This window comes from Malus sylvestris, chromosome 7 (assembly GCF_916048215.2).
Source record: "Malus sylvestris chromosome 7, drMalSylv7.2, whole genome shotgun sequence".
NCBI classification, from domain to species: domain Eukaryota; kingdom Viridiplantae; phylum Streptophyta; class Magnoliopsida; order Rosales; family Rosaceae; genus Malus; species Malus sylvestris.
The window spans coordinates 22,691,801-22,711,602 of NC_062266.1; the positions used below are offsets into that span (position 1 = coordinate 22,691,801).

General features: G+C 35.7%; 1 protein-coding gene across 1 annotated transcript; it reads right to left on the bottom strand.

Moving 5' to 3' along the window:
- Window positions 1-835: 835 nt before the first annotated feature.
- Window positions 836-7,369, bottom strand: LOC126629419 (CDPK-related kinase 3-like). The gene is made up of 11 exons (XM_050299458.1): window positions 6,596-7,369; window positions 5,357-5,487; window positions 5,154-5,195; window positions 4,963-5,071; window positions 4,773-4,851; window positions 3,529-3,825; window positions 2,990-3,099; window positions 1,965-2,072; window positions 1,805-1,867; window positions 1,274-1,441; window positions 836-1,184 (listed from the first exon to the last, which is right to left on the bottom strand). The coding sequence occupies exons 1-11, from the start codon at window positions 7,151-7,153 to the stop codon at window positions 1,047-1,049; spliced, it is 1,803 nt and encodes a 600-aa protein (XP_050155415.1). The 5' UTR covers window positions 7,154-7,369; the 3' UTR covers window positions 836-1,046.
- Window positions 7,370-19,802: the final 12,433 nt, after the last annotated feature.

Here is a 19,802-nt window from a genome sequence, read left to right on the forward strand (position 1 = left end):
TTTATGATTGATACGCGCTACCATCTACTTTCTTAATAACCAAGAAAATGATTTTCTATAAATATCACAATTTAAACATGTCTATTTACCTTTTGTACACTTGTTTATTTTATTTCTTTTGTGACACGCTAATGTATATATAATTTTGGGTGTATAATAGAACCTCAACTTCCTTTGTTGATCTTATGACGTTTTTGTTATATAATCACAATAGGACAGATGTAGGGCATAGCCCCCTCTTTCGTTCATGAATATGCTTAATTTGACATTGTATTTTTCTGTTTCCTTCAAAGTAACTTTTCCATTTAATTAAGAACTTAGTTTGCTAATCTATCAATTTGTTAACATCGGGCGTCCAAATAATCGAACGCAGCAAAGAGACGAAACCTTCGGATTTTAAGGTGGCTCCTGATGAATTATTTCCAACAAAAAGAGTCCGGGACTTCCTTGAGTGGTCTTTGCTCAAACAGAAACACCAAAATACTAGTTCTAACGGATGTGTGTAATATGTTTGGAATTTATTAATTCCAAGAGTTTTGTTTTTCCGTACACTCGTGTTTACTTATGACTTTTGAATTGAAAATCATTTCCCTTTCTTGATTTGTTTATTTAAATTGATTAGGGTTATTGTAAGAGAGGGATGCTGGTTCATAATTTAGTGATCCATCGAATCGAACTTGATCGATCGAAACTACTGGGACCATAAGAGTGCACGCCCAAAAAGGGGGGAGAGGCTACAAAATCCCCAGAACAATGATGTGCAACAAAAACTCAACCACACGAGAGATCTAAATAAATAAAAACCATATCAACCGCCAAAATAGGGAACGAGAAGGGAGAAAAACATTAACTTTATAAAAATTGGCTTGAAATTCCCCACTGGATTCACTAACATGTTCATTTTTTTTTATACACATTTTCCTTTACCCCCCCACCTGCCCGAAGAAAGCGAAATTAAAATTCCCGCAAATCATCCGAAAAACCCAAGAATCTTACAAGAAACTATATGTTGAAAAGCTAAAAAGAAATAGGGTAAAAGAATAAAACTAATGGGGTCTGGTGTTGGAGCTACGGATCGTCACACCATGCAAAAATTTTGTATATCCAAGGAAATTGAGCTTTCCGTCTGCGCTTCTGATCCAATCTCGGAGGATAGAGTAGGCAGAAGGGCCGAGATTCAATTCCTGCATTCACAGGTAAAGCCATTTTGATTTAAAATCGGAAATGCAGCAAATATTGACTGTAAAAGAGAAGAATACATAATTGGACATACTCTTGCCAGTTCTTCAATTGATATGACTCGGTTACCCTCCCGTTCAAAATGCTCAAAAGCAGTACAGGCTATCTGCTCCCACCCTTCAAGGGCCTCCAATTGATGGGTACTGATTGCGGCTGCGCAAAATTCTTCAAAGTCCATTGTTCTATAAGCAAGCGGTTCCATCTGAAATCAATTATAACAGGGAATTGAGAAACTGATCATTGCTGACCTCAAATGTCATGGCATAAAAAAGGATAAAATGTCAGATAAATTATAGCATACGTTACGATAGCCTACACATGCTAGCAAACTTCTGACTCGTTTTGGAAGTGCTCTTAAATGACTGAAAGTGCTTTTAGAGAAAATGTTTTTAGAACCAATTCTTGGTAAAAATGCAATTAATTCTGGAAAAGCACACTTCTTGCAGGAATCACTTCAAGTACTTTTGGAACCCAAAAACATATCCTCAAAAGCGCTTTCAGTCATTTAAAAGCACTTCCCAAACTATCCCTTCAACTAAAACAATCCAAAAGCAAGAACACTTACCGCACTTAGGATATCAACAACCCTTGACTCCTTCATCGCATCAGTTGAATTTCTTTGTAGAGCCTGCAAAATGTAATTTTCTCCCCATAAGCCCCTCTTCAAAATATATATATATATTGCCTGGAAACTCAAATTAGAAAAAGTAGGAGTAGTAAATAACCATTTTGAAATTATGAAGAGAGACACGCTCATCATTATCTGGTTCCAAAAGCATGAATTGTGCTCTTAGATATATCAGCTCATCCTCCGTCAAAGCTTTGGAAAGAGACTGCAATCACGCCATGAAAAAACAGGAACATGATTTTAATATAGAATATATGTACGTATAGTCAAAAACAATTTATACCTGCCTCCATGAAAAGTGAAAGAAATTGCAGATTATTGATCACTAGATTACTAGGATTTAGCTAAATGGAGAAAACGAAAGGTAATTAGAATGTCTCTACTCTCTATGAACCATCACTCTGCCTACTTTGTAGAAAGAGTTCAAGAGAAAAGCTAAAGGTTTTACCTTTTCTTTTCACTTCCATTAGCCATAGAACCGAAAAGTGGAAACTCAAATGGAAATTTAATAATTTTCTTTCCTCACTAATTAACAAAACAAAGGTTAAATTTTCTGTTCACTTGCCAATTAAGTTTCTTAAAAAGTAGATATTCGTCGTACCCAGTGCACAAGGCTCCCGCTTTACGCAGGTTCTGGGAGAGGTGAATGTCGGCTAGCCTTACCCCTATTTATGGAGAGGCTGCTCCCAAGTTAAAAAGTAGATATTGATTATATAAAAAAATATATATCTTCCCATGTAATCAAAGACATCTCAATATTGACATTTTATAAGCATCATTTTCAAGGATGCCATAGGGTGAAGGTAATGATATACTATACAGTTGAAGATACATTCTTCGAGACCCAAACAGAAAAGGAAAAAGTTAAGATACATTATGCATTATCAGAAAGGATAAAGAACTATTGACCAAAAAAAAAAAAAAAAGAAAGGATAAAGAACACATCACTCCGATACCAAATTAATCATCAAGTAAAACCAAGAGATGAAGTTTTGACATTTAAGAGCAGACACGACCAAGCTATGTGTAATAGGCATAATTAGGAGATATCAAAAATTTCTAATACTGAAAAACGAAATGGGATGAAGTTAGAAAAGCCATATTTGGAAATGGTAACAATACCTTAAGTGCTGCACGTTTAAATGGCGTAGCTTGGAGATATGATTTGACTAATTTATGTATCAATATATCCAAAGGAAGAGGACGACTGTCATCTCGCAACCATGGGTGACCTGCAATTATGAGTGTCATTATTAGCTTTGAAAACCAAATGGAAAAGATCACTTTTCAGCATTACCAAATAACAATGCCAAATCAAATAGTATTCAATTTAAAGTCACTCTTGCTTGTAAATGAATATTTGGTATCAAACTAACAATCTGTAGTTATAACCACACTTTTTGAGAAGAATGAACAAAGGTATTTCAGCAGATGACACAATATAGATGGATGTTTAGTTCAAATATGATTGAGCAACCAAATGGAAACCTCTCACCCGCTCCCCTGATATCAACATTTTATTTCGATTGTGGAAGGGAAGTACAAAGACCACCCAGACCACCCAAACATGATTAAGAGCAAAGCATATCATCTAAAACTGTCCACCAATTTTTTATCTCCTGGGTAGTACTTTAGACAGCAATAGAAAGAAATCTGCTTACATAAGGCTTGGACAGCAGTCATTCTTTTTCTGTAGTCCTTGTTCAAAAGTCTTCTTACGAAGTCCTTGGCTTCTAGAGACATAGTAGGCCAGGGTAAATCATCAAAACTAGGATCAGCTCGTAGCACTGCACGGAAAATTCCAGATTCAGTTCGTGCCCAGAAAGGTCGGCTTCCGCATAGCAGGATATAGGTGATAACACCAATGCTCCATATATCTCCCTCAAGACTATAAGATCTATGGAGGACTTCAGGCGCAACATAGTATGCACTTCCAACAATATCATTAAGTCTTTCATCTGCACATAAATGCATACATGGATAAATAATGAGGAAAAAAGTTTCCTCCTATAATTTTAATAAGTACAAATAAACAAAGTATGAATTGGCTCAAGCAATCAAAAGAGGGGAAACACTCATTAAATATTGAAATTGGTTAGTTGAAAAAGGACTTCATGTTTTCCACTACAGTTCTCATAGTATATGGTTTCTTTTTTTTTGGTTTGTATGACCAAATATTTTTTTTAAATGATAAACATCTAAAAGCTTTTTTTGTTCTTTTCAAGAGGGGTTAGATTAGATGAGACGGGTTGCACAGAATTAGACTTGACTTGACACTAGTGTATCCACAGATTTATCGGAATTAGATTGGACTTGTAGAAGACATTCAACAAGTTTCTTACAAATTCAAAAAATGGTGGAGAAAACAAAACAGTTCTCTAAGAAAGAATTTATTTCATACACCATTACAAATACAAAAAATATGTGTATTATTATTTTTTTTTTTTTTTTTTTTTTTGAATCTAGTGTCTCCGAGTCTTTGACCCGACTACTCACTAGGCCACCCGCCTGACCCCACAACATTTGGTAGGCAAGAAACTCTAGCAATTGCTAAGTGGGTACCTTGAGAGGTGTCGAACCCCAGACCTCTTGGTAACAAACCAAGGGCCTGACCATTAGACTAAACACTATATATAAAAATATGTGTATTATTAATCTTCAAATTTCAACCAATTTAACTTTTGAGTAGATAAAAATCATCAAACTTATCATATGGTTCACTGCAGGGTGTTCCATTCAATTGAAACATCAAATAGTCGAGAAAATTGAATGTTGTCCGTTTTAAAAGGAGAACAATAACTAAAACCAAGCGGCACTTGAAACTGCAGCTCTAATGTATTTATTGAGTCAAGGAGAGAAATCAACTTCAGCTATTGAGAGAGTAGGGATGATCATTATTAGATACCTGGTCTGATAAAGTCAGAAAGACCAAAGTCAATAAGCTTCATATCAGCATCTTCACTTCTAGTAGCGAAAAGGAAATTCTGTTAAGCAAGAATCAGAGAAGGAGAGAGAATACATTTAGCACTGTGTTTGGAGGTAGAAACAGATAAGAACTCATAAGTAACTTAAACACATAGGTTGACAATCAAAACCTCTGGCTTTAAGTCACGGTGCACAACGCCTTGAAGATGACAAAATGCAACAACACTTAAAATTTGCACAACTATGTGTTTTGCATCTTCCTCTGCATACCTTCCACCTCTGCAGTTAAGGTGAGTTTGTCAACATACAATACACCATTGGAATGAAATGAGTAACATTTTAATACTGGCAAAGAAATTACCTAGATAAAATTCTGTCGAGAAGTTCCCCCCCTTCACACAATCTGGTAAGAGAACACAAATCCACAGATGTCATACCAAAGGAGTAGGAGACATGGCATATGATGCCTCAACCAGAAAAGTTTATATACTTCTTCATTCAACAATCATGCATGCAACTGACCCTCCAAATAAAAAGGATGAATAGAAAACAAGGTATACATACTCCATGACAATGTAAACATTATTGGCGTCTTCACATGCATCATAAAATTTTACAAGATGCTTATGCCCAGATAGAGCTTTCAATATCTTCACCTCTCTACGAACATCTTCAATCGATATTGCTGTCGTCATCTGCCAAATGAATTTGGTAAGAAACAAATACAATGCATTTAAATGGGTGCCATTATTTATAATATCCCGTACCGTTACAACTAGAGAAATTTGAGGCCTAAGGGAAAAGGAAACAGAATATGAGGAAGGATGACACATGTCCAAATCATCGGAGCACGGGTGTTATCATACTTGCTATGCACTCACACACAGATCATAGACCAGATTCATTTCCAGCTGTAAATTACAACTCCAGACAAGACATCGTAATCGATTATAATGCTGTCCTGTTATTAATTACCAAATTTGACATGTGAAGAAAGGGTAAAAATCTAGCTCTGGACACAAATATTCAATTTGAAAAGTAACACAATTTACACTCATAACAAATGTCAGACCTACACCGTTACCTAGCTTTGGCAAGTCATTAAAAAACTTCAACAATTCTGACTCGTGTTTTACAAGAGAAATGAATTAAAATAAGTGGAGCAAGAGCTTCAGTAACAGTTTGCAACAAACTTGTCGTGCACCCCCTTTTTGAACTCAGATGATCACATAATCATTACAGAGACACAATTATCATGCAATAATGCAACCTAGAGACGAGGACACGTACAGCTACACTCTGCAGACATAGCAACGTGGCCGCAGTGCAAGAAGCAACGTAAGATTTAACGATCCCTGAGTTGAACACATCATTTTCACGCAACATATCCCACATCATTGTAGGATACTGCGAACTAAACCACCGTAATCTTTTCTACTTAAGTAAGTAATAACATTCAGTATCTAGTTCATAAATTCTGCTTGACTATAACAATTTCCCTCAATGTGGTTTCTCTATCCACACCCATCCATTCTTTTTCTTCCCTAACGAAATTTACTCGCCACCACCAATTTACAAAGCCAAAAACAGGAATCCCCTAATAGTAATAGATGGAATACCAATCCCTCTACATTTCCCACAATGGTTTCGAAATGGCGATAATCGCATTACTTGTACATAAATGTGTTAACTTTAGCACCCTCTACACTACATTTTCTATATAAACACGATTGAATTTCCGAAAAGAATCACTAAACAAGCAATTAAAAGGATTGCAGAATTGATATCATAACTCAATTGTACCTTGGCTTTCGAAATGATCTTAACAGCCACAGGCTGGTCCTTGAGCTCACCCTTCTTTCCCCTACCAGAGCAAGTATGACCAAAATGCCCTCGCCCCACCTCCTTCCCGAGCTCATACTTAGCTCCAAAATTCTTCCCATACCCGAAACTCTTGTCCAGCGACTGCTCCGGCTCCGGCTCCGCCCCGCCCTCCTCCGGAATCGGACTCGCCTTCGGCTTCCCGAACCGCTTCGCTAGCGACGCCTTTATGTGCTTCGCCGGAGACGGAGGCGCAAACCTCCGCCGGAAAAACCTCCCCGGAGTCGACGACCTCGCCGGAGACGGCGACACTCCTGCAGGTAAAGGGCTGGAAGATACGCCGTGCGGGTACGGGCTCGGCCATGGGCTAGGGTTCGACGACCGGGCCGGCGTGTTCTTTACGCTGAGGGCCCCGTTCTGCCCGGCCTGCTGCGACGGCGTCGTTTGAGGTTGGTGGACGGAGGTAGTGATTGTAGTTACGTTGGTGCCGTTGGGGTCATTTTCGGTGGTGGGAATGGTTTTGCCGTAGCACTGGCCCATCGTCGAAGCTCAGTCTCCGGCGGTGTATCGGATCAGGAGCCCCGAGTTAAAGTCCGCACATCTGACGGCCCCTATCGAATCTGAGTCGTCCCTCCGCCGGCGAGAGACGACAAAATGAGAGAAATGAGAAGTTTGAGATCTACGGCGAGAAAACGATAAACCAAGAGAATGGAAGAGAATTTGAGTCAGGGGAGGGGAGAGAGAGAGAGAGAGAGAGAGAGGACTGAGACAGAATGAGTAAGGCGCTGTGCCTCTGAGACACAATGGAGCCAAGCGATGAGGTATTATAAGCTGTTTTACTCCTCACTAGGTAAAAAAATGTTTGACAGATCATGGGCCGTTGAATTTGATTAATCATACGGATGGATTGTCAAAATCAGGGTCGTAGGACTATAGGAGATTTTTTCTTTTGTCAAATAGGACCATGGGAGTTAGGAGGGATGTCTTCATATAAAATATTTTAGCAAGCGTTTTCACTAGAAACACGTCTAGCTTCTTAATAATAAATAATAATTTAGGTTATTTCAGGAAAAGTTCGTGGAAGTGTGAAAATTTTATTATGCTTCGATTTTTTAGTAACCATGGTGTCGAAGTTAGGAGAGATTGTATTCCTATAGAATACTTAAGTAATTATTTTATTACAAGTACCTCAAATTTTTTAATAAAAATTGAAGTTAATTCTGAAAAAGTTTATCAAAATGTGAAAATTTTATCATGCTTCAATATATGATTTTACTAACTCCATAGGACTTATAGTATCTTCAAATGAAATATTAAAACTGTCATATAAACATACAACAGTAAAAAATAGCAGCAAGCTCTCTCCAATCAAGCCTTCAATTTCTTACATGATGCCGACTCAATTCAAGACAAAACCTTTTGCTGTTAAATTCGACTGCAACTGTCAAATTTATTAAATGATATTTTAATAGATTGATATAATATATAATAAATGTTCTTATGTTTTTTAAATATTTGATTAGTTGCCTCAATCATGAACCCCACAAAAAGGTTATAAAAAGAATATTACTAAATGATGTCAAATTGCCACATAAGTCATTAATATTATTTTGATGTTTAAAATTTCACACTTTCTTTGAAGATGCTCTTAAGCTTTTCTCATAAAATATTATTATTAGCATTTTTAAGCATCTGAAGCACTTTTAAATATCTAAAAACGCTTTTAGTAAATTGTAAATCCTCTTCCAAGCAGGTGGTATGATATATTGTATCATAGAATTTATGCATGTGTTCTTCTGTTTATAACGCCTTTTGATTTTGTCCTTGCTTATTTTTTGGCCGTTTTGTAATTTTAAATTCAAACAGAAGGCTTTTCCGGGAAAGGAGGAAGTATTTTGGATTGGTGTACGGTGCAGGTGGTGGACATGCTTGGGCTTTGACAAGGTAAGGGAATTGGAATTACTAGATTACCCTCAGTTTGACAGGTGGTATGGTATACGTGGGGCGGGAGCATTGTCGTTCAAGGAGTGCGAAGCAGGGAATGAAATATTTGAAAGGTATTGGAGTGAGTCAGGCTGGCGAACATGCACAGTATGGTCTGAAGGTTCGAAATAGGCGTGGATCAGGTGTGAGTCCAGTCCACGGAAGTATGACTGCTATATGATCATTTTTTTACCACCACCTGCCATTTGTTTTAGCCAATCCACCACTAGACCAACCCTTAGCCTGCCAAACAACACATGGGCCCTGTTTGGCAGATCGGATAGAGGATCGGATAGGACTAATTATACGGACGCGGGTGTTTGGCGTTCACTCATACTAAATAAGCGCCGGATTAAATTAACCGGTGTGCTTATTTAGCACGGTATACACCGGACTAATAAAACCAACCAAAAGGCCGGGATTATTAGTCGGCCCTCTCTCTCTCTCTCTCTCTCTCTCTCTCTCTCTAGGCGTCGTCGTCCTCCCCCCCCCCCGGTTACCTTCTCTCACCATCGGCGTCCTCCCCATCGACGTCGTCGTCCATCGGCGTCCTCCCCGTCGCCGTCGTCGTCCTCCCCATCGACGTCGTCGTCCTCCCCTGCAACTGGGTCTTGCGAAGAAGCATGCACTCTTGATTTGGGTTGATGTGGATCTGATGACTCATGGTTGCTCACCAGATGTGCAGGCAGGCGGGGAAGAAGAAGGGAGAGAGAGGGAGGACGTTTGAGGGGTGCGGCGGAGAGAACGGGGAAGAAGAAGGGATGGTTTCAGATATTTTTATTTTTATTTTTATAAGTTTAATTTAATTTTAAGTTTGATTTAGCCTATCCGGTATAAAACCAAACACAGTATAAATAATACGGTCATTAGTCTGATACTGCACCAAACGCCCGACTAATTTAGTCAGTACTATCCGATGACTATTTATCCTATCCGACAGAAATAGTCAGTACAGTCCGAGCTGCCAAACGAGGCCATGGTGTTCATCTCATTTTTCAAATTTTAGCATTATGCGCAACCACTTAGTACTACGACATTGTGATATTCATCTTCACTTATAAGTGAGAGATTTTAAAATTGATTTTCGTTAAATATGAAGTTGAATCATATTATTATGGTAAATTTATTGTAAGACTTAGTCGGCTTCTCACATTTTATTATTAATACTATAGTTTGTTTTTTTTTTTTTAAATTGCTAAATAAATATACGAAAACCTACTACACTGAAAAGAGTGAAAACCCCTAATATTCCTATTTGACACCTTAAATTTAAAGACTAGGGACTGGAGATTGGGGTATATGTAAAGGGTGTGGACTGTGAAAGTAGTTTTGAGAAGTATGTGTGTGTATTAAGATAAATTTTAAGGAAATTGATCCTCTCTGGATTTCTTCCATCAAATCCACCCAATCAACCAATTGAGGCCCTTGAAATTTGATCCAACGGCTAAAAACAGGGGCTCACTTTAAAAGTTATAATAACTTTAGCCGTTGGATCAAATTTCAAAGGCCCGGATTGGTGAATTTGGTGGAAGGGATCCGGAGATAATCCCTTTCCAAATTTTAATTAAAAAAGTAAATGTGAAAGTTATTAAGTATGTATGATGTAGTCAACAGACACGGTGTGTGAATAAAACAAGCCAGAAAATATAGGTAATTAAGAAGTTAAATGGATTTTCTCTAGTTTTCAATATTTCCGGCTTAGAATTTAAGGAAAACTAATGAAAATAACTTGAAAATTTTGAGGTTTAATGATAAAAATAAAATAAAGGGTAAAATGAATAGTACCATGATTGACTTTTTAGTGTAAAAAATATGGTTTTTCGTTAAAGTGAACAGTGCTTAAAACTTTTCATTAAAGTTCTCTAGAATTTACCACACTAATAGCATTTCCACACTTGAGTGGGCAAATTTGCATACTAAAACAAAGTGGGCAGTATTGCCTACTTCAACATTATTGACAAATCGGACCTCATGTTTCTTTTTATAATAAAGTTTTAACTACTTGTTTGCTTATTTCATTGGAGTGATATATTTTTTTCATGAAGTAATTAAGTATGTAATTTGTCATGTCAATTATTACAGTACAATTTTGTCTATTTTGTTGCCTACTTTATTGGAGATGCTCTAATCTTAAGCATCTTCAATTGTGTAGGGAAGCTAAGTAGGAAAATTTGTACTATCCTGACTTATGTGGTCGTTACTAACATTTTATTACGTGGCTCATAAAGTAAAGTTTGCTTACCGAATTGTCCATGCTATTGGAGATGCTCTAAGTAATGTGGTATGTTACATCTCACATCGCCTAGGGGAGTGGATCTTGTAAGCCTTATATGGATATTCTCATCTCTACCTAGCACGAGGCCTTTTGAGAGCTTACTAGCTTTGGATTTCATCGGAACTCCGAAGTTAAGCGAGTTTGCACGAGAGCAATCCCATGATGGGTGACCCACTGGGAAGTTCTCGTGTGAGTTCCCAGAAACAAAATCGTGAGGGCGTGGTCGGGGCCCAAAGCGAACAATATCATGTTACGGTGGTGGAGCGGGTTCGAGATGTGATGGACCCCAGGCGGGGATGTGACAAATTGGTATCAGAGCCAATCCATGACCGGAAGTGTGCCGACGAGGACGTCGAGCCCCTAAGGAGGTGGATTGTTACATCCCACATCGTCCAGGGGAGTGGATCATGTAAGCCTTATATGTATATTCTCATCTCTACCTAGCACGAGACCTTTTGGGAGCTCACCGACTTTGGATTCCATTGGAACTCCGAAGTTAAGCGAATTCACGCGAGAACAATCCCATGATGGGTGACACACTGGGAAGTTCTCGTGTGAGTTCCCAGAAACAAAACTGTGAGGGCGTGGTCAGGGCTCAAAGCGGATAATATCGTGTTACGATAGAGTCGAGTCTGAAATGTGGTGGGATCCAGACCGGGATGTGACATGATATTTTAAATTGTTGTCTATTTCATACGGTCAAAGTCGTTATAAGACAAGAATATTATCCTAACTTAATGAAAATGAAATGAGTTAAAGGACGAATAACTTTTCAACCGTCCTTATGAGGACTAGGTATTGTCATATCATCACACACAAGTTCTAGCAATTGTCAGGTTAAATATTTACTTAAAAATGGCACAGGTGTCATTGTGATTATATTATATTTCTTCTTCAACTTATGATTCTTAGGCCTCATTTGGTATTTACTTTTCATCAAACACTATTTTATTTTAAAATTAGCAATAAAAATGTTATTAGTAAAAAGAAAATATTATGCTTATTTAATGAACAGTTTCAATTCCTGTAATATTTTTATTAGTTTAAAAAAATGATATTATTTAATATTATATACATATTTTATCCTTTAGATAACACAGTAATGGCCACCATGGCCATTACCACTACCACAATCTTCACCACCGCCACCAATCCCACCACAACCATAACCAACACCACTACCACCACAACCATAACTGCCACTATTGCCATTGCAACCACCATAACCACAACTGCCACTACTTCCACCACAACCGCCACCATTGCAGTTGTCGCCCTGCCCACTGGCGGATCTACTAAGAGGCAAGGGCATCAACTCACCCTCCGAGCTCTGGTGAATCTCCGTGGATGACTTGGGTGTTGTCTCTTTGAAGGTTAGAGTTATCCTTCATAGATGCCCTCTAACTACTTGATAAAATGCTCAAAGAGGAGTTGCCTTTCTTACCATTTTTTCTAAATATCAACTTGGCCATTATATTCTTGATATGCTCAAGTAGTGAATTTTCTCAATTGAAAGGAATTGGTAATCTTGCAAAAAAAAAAATGGTGGAGACGAGGAGGAATAGAGTATATAATGATGTGTATTTGCTAATTAGATTAGCTTTAGTTCTACATGTTGGCACTGCTTTAGTAAAGAGAGCCTTTTCTCTATGGGTACAGTGAAAAGCCCATTGTGTAACCGAATGAAAGATTAATGGTTGAGTGATAGCATAACAAAGTTATAACGCAATGTTTCCAAAATATGAAAAAACATTGTGGACAATTGTAACTTATATAGTTATTTGTTTTATAAATTATGAAAGATGGAACTATAGTTTAAATTTTAAAGTTACTATATGCTAAAATTTACTAAACTTTTTAACACTGTTTTTCATACTTACAGACTTTTAAGAATACAATTTAGCAAACACATGTACATCTGATTATTCTTAAAGCACAAGTTATAAAAAAATAATAATAATTAATACACATGGCCTTATAACTTATGGAATTCTATAATCTCATTGACCAAAAGAAAATTCAAACTTTTATTTATCTGGTCGTGTCCTATCATCTTACACTTGATATAAATATATTTATAAATAACGCCTATGTGAGCCTTGAAAAATGTTGTTATATGAAAGAGTTATTTATGCATATTCAGCAATAATCATTTTATCAGGGGTATTCGACTTTGATTACGTGTATTTTGACTTTTTAGTCGAAATGGTTTTTAAAATTGACATAGTTTTTTTAATATAGTCCCGAACAATTAAAATTGATAGAAGAAGTAGTCTCTAAGTTTGTCCATAATAAATCATTTTGGCTCCTCCATAAAAAATCTATCAATATTCTCGTCAAATTGTCACGTGAACAACCACGGTGACCACCTTTTTAATGATATTTTTGTCAAACTAACTCCTATACTAAATGAGAATATTGACAGAATTTTCACAGATTGACCAAAATTATTTATGATGAACAAACTCAAAGATCATTCCTAGCAATTTTCGTTGTCAGAGATTAAAGTGAGAAATTATGTTAATCTCATGGATCATTTAAGCTAAAATGTAAAAAATATTATAGCTATTTGGCAGAATGGAAAACTGATTTATGATGTAACTCCGAAATTACATAATTGACTGAATGAATGACAGCATATTAGGCAATCAAGATTTGATTAGTGCAAATAGGAGCTGACAACTGATTTTTTTTTTTTAATTATTAGGAGAGAGGAGGGTTAAAAGCTATTATATTAATTTTGGAGATAATATGTCAGAGTTTCGAACGTGGGACACATGAATAAAATTTAACATCTTATTTACTAGAATATTTGATCACTTTCTGTGTCTTACAATATTTTCTCTCTCATGTTAAGCAATAGTTGAATTCGTAACAAGTAATTTACTTACCTAGATAAAATAAATAAAATGTCTTTTTTTTTTCAATTTTTCTCTGACCACTATCATGTGATTCACATCGTGCTAGTGAACAAACCCAAAACTTATTGTGTGAAATACGAATTTCGAATTCGTTTCGTTCACAACCAGTAAACCATCGCGTGGTAGTTAACATCAAGAGCTGAGATATTAAAACAGTGAACCACATACATCAATTCCAATATAGAAACCATGAGAATAAAACGCAACAAGCGAACAAACAATATTATTAGCAATGCTACTGACTAACTATCCTAAACTTTACTGCATTGATGTTGTAATTAGGAAACCTACTCTTCCGGCTCTATTATATTATATACTAATTAGAAAATAGATTAAGATTCACTAATTTGCGTCACGTTTTTGAAAGATTACATTTTTGAAACAGCACATTTTCTACTTTTTCAAAACCCAACAACATAATACTACGGTTTAGTGATATTCCAATTTACTCGTAAGTGAGAGGTCTTAAGGTTCGATTCTCGTCAAAGTCGAATTTATACCACATTATTGCTAATTTATTATAAAACTTAACAATCTCTCTACTTTTTTAGTAGATATAATATCGTTTACTAAAAAAAACACAATATTTTAAAACTAGGCAATGAAAACACTAAATGCCAAACCTCTCAGTCTCATGCATATTTTCAAACTATTCCACGCACGCATGCTGCGTCTTCTACTTTGGCGTCTAATCACACACAATATTTAGGGTTTTCAGAGGGATATCGTGGATGTTGTGAAACAACTCACTACATATTCAAATAGGTCGATACGTATTAATGTCTTTTCAATAGAAAAAAGGACCAAATTTAAGGGAGTGGTTGAAAAACTATAGCCATGAGTTGGGGATGTGATCGATGAATACTTACACAACTCAAACTACAAACTCTTACATAAAATATCACATTATTGTTAACTCATTGTAAAACTAAATTCACATTCTCCTTTTTAGTGTCTACTATTATTTGTTCAAAAAACAAATGTCATGTGCTAGAGCAAGAAAAAGAGGTTTATCAACGGAAACAGCCGCACAAAAAACAAATGACATGGGATGAATACATGTTTCTAGAGAAGACATGGACTGACAGAGGTGGAGAATAAAGGAGGAGGAGAGATCGACAGACGAAGAATTAGTGAAGAGGTTAGGATTAATTATAAATGAACGGTTGAGATTAAATCTCAACCAAATCCAACGGTCTATAATAATTAAAACTATATATTTAATTATATATAAAATTGTCGGTTCGGTTAGGGATTCCCAAACTAAGGTAGGTTGAATACTAAAACCCGTACCGAAAGTTTCGTTTTCTATTCGGTATGGGTTACCGAACTGTTCAGGATTTGTCTGTTTGGGATATTTGGGTTTTGGGTTCGGGATTTTTCAGTCGGGATCAGGAAATTCGAGATTTTTTTTTACAGCCCTAAATATAGGAGTACCTTTCTAACAACGGAAACTTTATTGATTACCAACGAATACAAGAGAACTTAAACTCAAAGTGTTCTCTAGTATACAAACTAATGCCTCTCAAACTCACTCATACAAACACTATCCCACAACTATCTATTTGTAATAATAGATGTCGTGGGTTTTACAAAAAGTCCCAAGAATATAGGAAACAAAATCCTAAAATGAATCCAAACCAAACTAGGAAACATACATATTGATATTGATATCTTACGTCCAAGATATCCCAAATTCCCTAAACCCTAAGCATGTTCATTTAATGCTAAATCCAACAGATTTTAGTCTAAGGAATTTTTTCTAGCGCACATTTAAGTTACACAGCTGAATAAAAGTCATTAGATCTTTTTATCTAACAAAATCTAACGACTCTTGTTCAGATGTGTAACTTAAACATGCACTAAAGAAAGCCCCTCAGGCCTTATGTACCTCTAACTTGTCACTTGTGTTTGTGGTTTAGGTCCAAAGTTTTGAAACATTAGTCGGGCCCAAAGTTATCTTGGTCTTGGATTTCAAACCCTTAGCCTTCAATCAAACCCAACCTAAGAAGAGTGACCAATGACAAACTTTGATTATGTTGCCAACAAATTGGGGTACCTTTGGCCCAAACCTTTCATATGATCGGGTTTCCATTTTGTAATTTTTTTTAATTTATAAATTTTCCTATTATTAGGAAGTGGAAGGAATCAAAACTATTACAATAATTTAGGAGATAATGTAATTTCAAATCCGGAACACATGGGTAGAAACTCAAAACCTATCCACTTAAATATAGGATCACATATCGCGCTTATATTATTTTATCAAAGTGTTACCTAGTCGAATGCATAAAATACAAATGTCCTTAATCTTATCCATGATAGCAAAGATTGACAAAACAGCAACCTAGCCAACCAACGAATTCTTATTTTCCTATATGCACTTGAATACCAGAAGAAACTTAAACAAATTCATAAAATAAGTTATCAGTTGACTTAATCTTTAATCTGCAATATATCTTAAGGTTTAATTAAGTTTGATTTATGAGAGATTTTTTAAGTAAAGTGTATTCTAATTGGGTGGTTGGATCAGTTGACGAGGCATTACATTACGTAATCCTTCACCTAATTGCTCATGAGTCTTGACCTTCCAAATCCAATTAGGCCGGGCAGCCACCATGCAGTTGATGGTAACTGATGAGATTCTTGGAGTAGCTTCGAAGGGAAATCTGAGTCACTGCAACACTAAGTGCATATGGAAAATATATATGCTTCTTCATCGATCGGTCGCCTCCTTTCATTTAAAAGAAAGCACATGATTCTCACTTTGAATGGAGTTGTTGGACTGGTAGCTGGGATCAATCATGGTAATAATCCTCAGTTTTAATGATCATCCAGTCATATGTGAGTGTGTGTGTGTATGCAGAGCTTTTATCCAAAGGAATCCATTTCTTTTGTAAAAACGGGGATTAATTGTGGGGTTCACTCCACATCGAATTTCAACGATCCCAACCGTTTAATTTTTCAAGTTGCACTTTATAGATCGTCCTGTCAAATATCAGCTAAATCGAAAATATTTAAGGCATCTAATTGAGTTCAATGAAATTGATGAAACACTATGTTTTCAGAAACATTGAAATTTCATTATGACAGTCAAATGAGTAAATAATTTCGAATTGAATTGATTTTTTATAAAAATAATCTATGAATGAAGACTTAAAAAAATAGATTGTTAAGCTCATTGACATTTGATATTTCATGTATAATGAGTCCCATTACTGATCCCCGTTTAAAGAAAAATGGAATCCTTTAGATGAAAGACCTGTGTATGTATATGTGCTATATGATTGTGGCATCATATATTTGGTGGACTATTGATTACTACCATATATGCACTGCAAACTTTTTTGAAATGGCAGGTCATCTTAAAGGCCTTTGTTCATGCGCCCGAGTATAGTATTGTAAAGCATAATAATGTTATTTAGATACGTAAAACTAATGATATTGTTGATATACTTTATAATATAATTAGTTAGATTCAAGATAAAATAGTAGGTAATATGTCAATAATGTGATCAACGTTGTGTGTCTAAACAACATTAGTGAATCAGAAACTACTCCATTGTATCGACAAACTTCTAGAGTTAAATGAGAACCAAAACAAGTCTCACCATTAATTGTCATGTCAACTTTTTCCGTTTTAGCTAGGAAATTGTTATGAACACTTCAAAATAGTCATCTTACATTCTTCCAAGTTTAATTTCTCCCTTCATAAATCCTTGAACAATTTTTCTTGCCCATTATACTTGCATACATAGTGTGTTTGTCATTTTCACCGCACGACATATTACGTTATTTGTTGAGAAAAATTTACACATAATAATATACAATTAGTTGCGTAAAACTTACTTATGATTGAGAAGTTATGTTAACTATTCAATTTCACATTGCTAATTGGAGAAATTAAAAGGCAAGAAGGAATGCAGGATCCAGATTTTCTCAACTAATTTAATTATGAAAAGCTAGTTTAAATTTTAATTAAGGAATATAAAAAACATGATACTTGGGACCTTATGGTTATATGGGCATGAGTCTGACAAATTGTAAGGGCGTCTACATGTGATTGGTGTGGGGACCAGAAAAGGTCCACCGTTGGATCAATATCCTGCGGTAACACAGTAATGACAGATACCTGCATCGCATGGGTATGTTCACGTGCCATACCACCTTGCATTTATTACTCGGGCCAGTGGGCCACCCCGATGCTTTAGGATCGGGCCTAAGGCAAGGTTCATTTGGGCTTTTAATTTTTTTCATCATATAAGTGAATTATTAAAAAAAAATATTTCATAAAAAATGGTTTTTGAAAGATTTTATTTAGGCCTTCGTATGGGAAAGGTATCCTCTTCGGATCTCTTCTACCAAATCATTCCCATCAATTAATTTTGGACATTTAAAATTTGATTTAACAGTTAAAAATAGGGGTTCATTTTAAAAGTTATAATAACTTTAATCATTCAATTAAATTTTAAGGACTTGGATTGATTGATGGGAATGATTTGGTGGAAGGGATCGGAGAGGATCCCTTTCCCTACATATGCACGGCATTGACTACAATTTTGAAAGCCATTGTTTGTTTTATTCATTCCTTACATATTACTTACATATTGTTGAATGCACCCTAAACCTCTACACGCACTCCACACCAACCTCCTCACGTAGTCGGTATCTATGTTTCAATATTTAGCTACGTTGATCAAAGCCAAATTAAAGAAGGGAGTTTTAACCAAACACTTTCGGCATTGTTCACTTTAACGAAAAATCATATTTTTACTCTAAAAAGTCAATTCTGGTACTATTCACTTACAACACATTTTTGTCCATTTTGTTAAAACTTTAAGTTTTCAAGACATTTTCATTAGTTTTCCTATTAAAAAATTTAATTTGGAAAAATTATGTTCGTTTCTATTATGTACTGCATAGTTCATTCTTAAGCAAATGAACAATGATCAACTCAATAATGAAAAGAATGTAGTCTATAACAACAATAAAGTCATATCTCATTAAGTTGGATTGACTGTATGAATTCTATAACATTTTGTGCTTGATTTTACGTTAAATCTTATGTTAGTTCCAAGTGCTTCAATTCTTTTTTTAAAATCTTTTTCCAAGTTTTCATAGGTAAGGTCAGGATGACTAATCAACCAATCTTTGAGAAACGGTCTCTTATTAACTCTCTAACTCTTATACATAGAAGATGAAAATCAATCCTTTTTACTACGAATTCATATATAAGTTGTTTTCTTCCACTCATATAATTATTTGATTTAATTCATCAATCCAAATAATGAATAAAATAGAAAATATCTACCTATTTCATTTATGATCCGAGTTTATTTTGTTTTTACCATGAATAATTTTCTTTTGTTACCGCTAGTCATAGTTTTGTCATATCAAATTGATGGAAAAAAAAAGAATATCTTTATATATGGATCATCATAAGACTTTGACCGCACTTAGGGTCCTTAAACCAATTAATAAACGATATCGAATTAACTCTACCTCTTTTGTCTTGAGTCTTTATCTTATAATTACATTTTTTTAACTGGAGCATCGGTAAGTTTTTGTTTCACATGTCCAAACTATTTTAATCGATTTTTTCTCATCTTATCTTCAATTGCAGCCCTCCTACTTTACCTCAGATACTCTCATTTTTAATCCTGTCATTTCTTAGTCCTATAATCATCGCTCATTTTTTGTACATACTGATAATTAACCATCCAGCATTCCGTGTCCTATATAGGATTATTACCACTACGTACGCGTTCAGCATCAAGAATTGCCTAGAACAAAACGTAGTGGAATCTCAATACCCAGCAAGTTGTGATCCAGTCTGTAAAATCAAAATTCAGCCTAAAAAGTAATCATTTTGTTGGTTACGATAGTCTTCTTTTGAACAAAAATAGAAGATCAACACCCAAGCCAAAACCTCCACGCCTCCACCTCCAAAAAACATCAAAATCTCCTCTGCTTCAGGTTTTTTATGCAGCTTCTGTAATCTTAACAGAAT